Raw genomic sequence first — 7,154 nt, 5'->3', positions numbered from 1 at the left:
GCCCGTCTATATTTTAGAGACTTGGGGTTTGCCCTTGCTCTTTGCGTTATACCCTCGTGCAAATCCCGTGTTGTCATCAATCCACCAAAAAGGGGGAGATTGTAAGGGCATTTTTAACCCTTAGTTGGTTTTGGTGATTGATGACAATGCTTTTGCGGACTAATCATGTGCATCGAATATTTCAGATATATTGACTAGGCACAAGATGATTGGGTTCCCCTCGAAGGCTATAGAAGACGGCGTTTCTCTTCGTTTCTTTTCGGTGGTATTGAGTCGTAGGGAAGCCGTACTATTAAGAGGGGGTCCGCGTTGGAAAGGTTGGGTGGATTCATCACGTACACATCTTCCTTTGCACCTCCTTTCCTCTAGCCTTTGGAGTATCCTATGTTTTCCTTGTCTATGCAAATATTGCTCTTGCCTGCTGAACTAGGGCTTGCGGTAGTACTGCTCCTTAGAGCGGTAGTACCGCCCGCTGGTGCGGTAGTACCGCAAGGGCCCACGGTAGTACCGCTTCTAGTAAGCAGTAGTACCGTGGTCTCCGACTTAGTTCCGCAAGTACGCGGCAGTAAGGGGCGGATGTAATTTTTTACATCCGCGCCTCGCGCGGTAGTACCGCTGCTGGCTTACGGTACTACCGCGCCGGGTTTTTGCATCGACTCCAACTCTGCGGAAGTAGCCACGAATGTAATTTTTTATATCCGTGCCTTCCCATCCCTGGACAGCCCCTGCCTTGTGGTAGTACCGCAAGGGGGAGCGGTAGTACCGCGCCAGCAATAGTACCACCCTCTGCTTTAGTGTATGTGTGGCTGTTCTGGTCTCTGCTGCGTGGGCAGTAGTACCGCGGGGCCCTGCGGTAGTACCGCGTGCCCCTGCGGTAGTACTGCGCCTCAGGTGCGGTAGTACCGTGTGCCTCTGCGGTAGTACCGCGCCTCAGGTGCGGTAGTACCGCGCTGCGCAGGCTGAGTTGGTGGATAACGGTTGGATTTGTTCTTCCACTATATAAGGGGTGTCTTCCTCCTCTAGTTGACCACCTCTTCTACCTCCAAGCTCCATTGTTGCTCCAAGCTTCATTTTCGCCCGATCTCCTTCCCTAGCCAACCAAACTTGTTGATTCTCTAAGGATTGGTTGAGAAGGCCCCGATCTACACTTCCACCAAGAGAAATTTGAATCCCCCACTAATCCCTTGTGGATCTTGTTACTCTTGGGTGTTTGAGCACCCTAGACGGTTGAGGTCACCGCGGAGCCATAGTCCATTGTGGTGAAGCTTCGTGGTATCGTTGGGAGCCTCTAATTAAGTTGTGGAGATTGCCCCAACCTTGTTTGTAAAGGTTCGGTCGCCGCCTCCAAGGGCACCAATAGTGGAATCACGGCATCTCGCATTGTGTGAGGGCGTGAGGAGAATACGGTGGCCCTAGTGGCTTCTTGGGGAGCATTGTGCCTCCACACCGCTCCAACGGAGACATACTTCCTCTCAAAGGGAAGGAACTTCGGTAACACATCCTTTTCTTCACCGGCTCCACTCTTGGTTATCTCGTGCCTTTACTTGTGCAAGCTTATTTGTGCTTTATCTCTTGCTTGCGTGTGTGCTTATTGTTGTTGCATCATATAGGTTGCTCACCTAGTTGCATATCTAGACAACCTACTTTGATGCAAAGTTTAAATTGGTAAAGAAAAGCTAAAAATTGTTAGTTGCCTATTCATCCCCCCTCTAGTCAACTATATCGATCCTTTCACCATCCCAAAGGTCAGAGATAGTCCTATTTTTCTCATTCACTAACATATATAGGTTCCAGAATTGGGTTGCCAGAGGGGCATTTCCATGCCAGGTATCCTCCCAAAACCTCACCAGATTCCCATTCCCAACATGCTATTTATATCCAATCTTAACAGCTTGGATAGCCCAGAGGAAACTTTTCCAAAACCGAGAAGGATGGGAATCATGTCAGCATAGGATATTTGGATTTCTGGTATTATATTTACTATCAACTATTTTTCTCCACAGGGAACCCTCCCCAGCTATATATCTCTTAACCCAAGAACCCAATAGGCACACATTCATATCTTGCAGATTAAGCACCCCCATCCCACCAAATTCCTTTTTCATGCAAATGTAGGCCCAATTGGCAAGATGCAATTTGTGGGCACCTTCACTATCACTCCACAGACAGTTAGCCATATGTGAGTTGACCATTTTGAGGGCCCATTGGGAAACTTAAAAAAGGACAACAAGTATAAAGGAATACTAGCTAAGCAAGATTTGATCAAAGTGATTTTCCCTAGGTAAGAGAGGAGTTTTCCTCTCCACCCAGCAATCCTAGCTAAAATCTTATCAATAAGGAATTGGAGATCTTACCTACTAGGCTTATCAAAATGAAGAGGGATCCCCAGATACTTAATTGGGAATCCCCCCATCACACATTGAAAAATATCAATAAACTCCTTCATCTCTACTTCTTCTATATTAATTGGGACCAAAGCACTTTTATGATAGTTAAATCTCATCCCAGAGACTTGTTCAAAACAGGTCAAAATCCACTTTAGGTTCAGAGCTACTTAGTATTTTTTTTCTAGGAAAAGTAAGGTATCATCAGCATATTGTAAACATACTACTCCCCCGGGACTAACTCATGACATAGCCCCTGGATTAGCCCAGATTGCACCCCCTTTAACCAGCATCCTAGAGAACACATCCACTACCAGGTTGAAGAGCAGAGGTGCTGCAGGGTCCCCCTGTCTCAGCCCTTTGCCAGTGAGGAAGAAGTCACTTTCCTCCCCATTAAGTTTAACTCCAACAGAGCCACCTTGAGTGATATTCCTAATCCATCCTATCCATCTTGGGCCAAAGCCTCTAATAGCCAGCAGCTCATACAAGAAGTCTAGATTAACTTTATCATAAGCTTTCTCATAGTCAATCTTAAACACTAACCCCTTAAATATCCTATATTCCCCCGCAATTTTTTTGTTTCATACTCATTTTATTTTTTGTATAAGTTTTTCGTATACGTGATAAACATTTTCTCTATACACGTTTAACATTTTTCAAATTCTTGGTCAACATTTTTCAAATGTTTTGTGTAGAGTCATTTTCGTAATATATTTATTTAGAATATTTAGTATTTAGACGTATAAATAAACAAAAGTAAAAAAAATAAAGAAAAACAAAAAACGTGAAAAAAGGAACAAAACAAAAAATGAAGCTATTGTTTTCTGCGCGCCTGGGCCGGTCCAACTCGCGGCACCTCTTCACATCGCCATGGCCCGTGGGTAACGAAACGCAGGGAGGGGAAAAAAAGCCTCGCTCCTCGTCCACATCCCCTCCTCCGGCGGCTCCGCGCTCCGCACCTCCACTTCCCCTCCCGTGCTTCCTCCGGACGCTGCAGTAGTCCTGGCGCGGCCGCCAGCGACGCAGAGATTGGGGGAGGTTGTCAGCTCTGACCAGCAGCGGTCGGCTGGTGGTACTAGTATATATGCCCGACAGCTGTTCGACGAAATGCCCAGGCTTCGTGCAGAGCTACCTACCTATAGCACCAAAGGTTCTGCGATTCGGTCGTGTGCGGAAGGATAACTGATCAAATCAACCGACAATGCATGGCTATGCTTATATATACAAGTTCACAATTTGGCAGACTTCCTATCTTTCATGAATGCAAGTTCTGTTACAAAGGCAAGTCTTTGATATCTATACTCTGGATCTTGTCTCGCTTCATCATATTTTGTCTTGCTTTATGACGACAAGCAGCAAGAAGCAACAGTCCATCAAATACTTAACCCTCCTGGAGTACAAGTGAAATGCGGGAATACAAGCATGGATCAAGAGCAGAAGATAGGAGGAGAATCAGAAAGCCCAAGCTAGTCTCTCTTTAGTGTCCAGTCTTCAGTGAAGCACCAGCAGTTTGTGGATATTTTGGCCACAGACAATTGCATCTTGCCTTGTAGAGATTATCTAACAGTTGGAAGTAGGCAACCCTCCAGGTCTTCACGAATAAGAAGATGACAAAGACCATCCAAAGTCCCGCGACAAACCCTGCAGCCAGCCCGAGATACAAATCGCTGTTATTTGTATTGTTACCTTCATGGTGATCTTCAGTCACCTCGGGTCGTGAGCAGCTCATGGATAGAGGAGGCCCACATAGATAGTTGTTGCCGATGTACATGGATTCTGAATCAGAAAGTGTCTGTAGCTGACTTCCCGAGGGTATTCTTCCAGAAAGATTGTTATAGGACAGATTTAAGTGGCTCAGTGTTGTTATATCTGTCAGACTCCACGGAATTTCACCATAAAGCTCGTTGAATGAGAGATCAAGAGATTCCAATCGTCGCAGCAGGCCAATCTTGTCTGGAATCTTTCCAGTGAACTGATTATGGGAAACATTCAGAAGCTTCAGCCCAAAAAGGGATGCTATTTCTTCTGGAATCTCTCCAAGTAGATTATTGCAGGAGAAATCAAGGCCAACCATATATACAATTGCACTGGTGTAATAAAGTTGTTGACCTTTCATTACTATTTGTTGGCTGTCATCATATTTTATTGCTTCAATGTGGTTGTCTACTCCTGTACCTCCGAACTTGCTCTCCAAGGGGTTATCAGATCTTATTTTGCTATATTGAGCTATTGCTTTTAAGTTGGCCAAACCACGAGGTATAGCTCCTGATATTCTATTATTTGCAATGTCCAAGAATTGGAGATGTACTTGCTCTGTTAGCTCAAGTGGAATAGAACCAGAGAACATATTATGCCGTAACAACAAAAAAGACAAATATGGCAATTTCCCTGATGTCCACGTTGGTAGCTCTCCTTCGAACTTGTTGTGGGAAAGATCAAGTAGTGTCAAAAGTGGACTGTATTGCAAGAATTCAGGGAATTCGCCAGACAGGCTGTTGCTGTGCAAGATCAGAGCCGACAATTGCCTGTTTCCGGGATCTACTGTTGTGTTCAGTTCTTCCTTATCATCTCTGCCTTTTGAACATTGGGGAAGTTGTCCTACTAGAAGGTTTTCTGAAAGATCCAACACTCTCATATACTGCAGTTGACATATATATATTGGAATTGTTCCATTGATATGGTTTGCGAACAATACAAGCTCTGTAAGCATTGGAGCTCCAAAGTCCTGGGGAAGTGGTCCCGATAAAGAATTCCTGGAGATATCTAAGAACAATAACGATTCTGGTAGCAGTGGCAGCAAACCTGTGAAGTCATTTGAGTTGAGGTCAAGCATTTGTGCAGAAGTCATAAATTCCAGTGTTGCTGGCAGCCGACCACTTATTTGATTACAAGAGATATTTACATAGCTGACATTGGAGAGTACAGTCCAAAACCAATCAGGGACAAGATCAACTATGCCTGTATATGAAATGTCAAGATCCCAAATATCCTTCTGTCCTTTAAGCCACAATGGAAAATGAGGTCCCATTTTGGTATTTGCAAAATCAGCCACTTCCAGGTTAAATGTGGGGATCCAGTTTGAGCTGATAGTGATGTGTACAGGGTTGTGAGATAAACTCAGTTCCATCAAGTTCACTAGATTTGCAAAATGTTCCTCTGATACAGAACCATTCAACTGGTTGTTGTTTAGAATCAATGACCGTAGATTAGTCATCTTGCCAATTCCCAAAGGTATTGATCCCACAAGCCTATTCTCAGAGAGTTGAAGATCACTTAAATTTTTCCACTGCTTAATACTGCTTGGAATCCTGCCAGTAAGGTTGGTAGCAGACAGATCTAGGGACCGCAATTTACTCTTTGTACACACCGGAAACCCCTCCATAAAATCTGACATATCCTGGTCGATCTCATTTGACCACAGCTCTAGCCAGCTGAGGTTGCACAAGTTTCCGAACAGTTCAGATTTTACACCTGAGAGGTAATTGTCACCTAGCCTCAGTGTCTGAAGAGATGTCATGTTTCCGATTGCATCTGGAAGTTGGCCAACTATTTTGTTACTTGAAAGGTCAAGTTCCTTGATGATGAGGACATCCCAGAACCAGTAGGTTGGATTCAACGTGTCAATTCTGTTGCTATATAGATCAAGCACCTGAAGTGAACTCAGATTTGAATGCAGTCTGGGTTCATGTTGTAAACTGAGTCCACATTGACTGAGTTGAAGGACTTCCAGAGAAGGAACAAGGGTGACCACCCCAACCCAATCAGGAATAGTGCTGAGGTTCACTCCACTCATGTCAAGGGATCTTAGTAAACCAAGGCGAGATAACCATGATATGTCATCAGAATGCAAAAGAGTATGAGAGAAAACAGTGGCCTCAAGGTTAAGGTGGAGCAACCTAGAGAGGTTACCAAGTTGAGGTGGCACTCCCCCATCGAAATTCATGCAAGCAAGGTTCAGATATGTCAAGCTCTTGATGGAGCCTAAGAATTTTGGTATGGTCACACCTACCCCCCCGAGGTTGTTTCCACTTAGATCAAGATGCTTCAAGTGTTGTAAAGCAAGCAAAGAAGAACTTATCTTCCCCTCCAATCCGCCGGATTCCCCATGAGGCATGCACCAAACAAAATTCGTATCATCTTTGATGAAGGCATTGCGGAGGCTGAGCTCGACGACGTGGCCTGTCCGGTTGTTGCAAGTGACCCCGCTCCACTGGCAGCAGTCATGGCCTCTCCAGGAGTCCAGTCGTTTTGCAGGGTCACTTGTCATGCCGGTTTTGAAGGAGAGCAGCGCCGCCCTCTCAGCCGCGATGCAGCTCCTGCTGGATGTTTCTCCGGCATAGGAAGAGGAGGTGGCCATGGACAGGGTGGTGGTTGCTAGGACGATTAGAAGGCAGCTGGCTGCACCCGGGGCAGATCGTGTTGCTGTGGCCATTGTGTTATTTCTGTGCAAGGCTAGAAAGGAAGCCCAGGGAATGTATACGGTGAATTGCTTGACGCGAGAGGTTGGAAATTCCTCTCCTTCAGTCGCATCGCAGTGAATGCGTCCTCACAGTATCCGCCGAACGAAGGGTCAAGTAAGAGTAGTAACACGAAGGGGACGATTATGTCGCGAAAAGGAAAGAAGGAATCTGCACAACGGACATTCAGAAATAGTAGTGTCTGTAGCTATCAATCAGTTTCAGTGATCAATGAACATGAGGAAGAAATTTGTGTTGTGTATTGTCGGAACCATCAGCAATCAGGACTTGGCCTGCTTGCCTTGTAATGACC

The 7,154-nt window shown here is 45.3% G+C and overlaps 1 protein-coding gene across 1 annotated transcript; it reads right to left on the bottom strand.

Annotated features, from left to right (window-relative positions):
* Positions 1-3,861: 3,861 nt before the first annotated feature.
* On the bottom strand, positions 3,862-6,816 carry LOC109749950 (receptor-like protein EIX1). The gene has a single exon (XM_020308884.4). The coding sequence runs from the start codon at positions 6,814-6,816 to the stop codon at positions 3,862-3,864; it is 2,955 nt and encodes a 984-aa protein (XP_020164473.1).
* Between the last annotated feature and the right edge of the window lie 338 nt (positions 6,817-7,154).

The sequence above is a fragment of the Aegilops tauschii genome, chromosome 5 (assembly GCF_002575655.3).
Source record: "Aegilops tauschii subsp. strangulata cultivar AL8/78 chromosome 5, Aet v6.0, whole genome shotgun sequence".
NCBI lineage: Eukaryota > Viridiplantae > Streptophyta > Magnoliopsida > Poales > Poaceae > Aegilops > Aegilops tauschii.
This window is presented reverse-complemented; position numbering and strand designations above follow the sequence as displayed.

Coding starts and splice junctions, on each gene's coding strand:
- LOC109749950 (XM_020308884.4), bottom strand. CDS start 6,816: ATGGCCACAGCAACACGATCTGCCCCGGGTGCAGCCAGCTGCCTTCTA.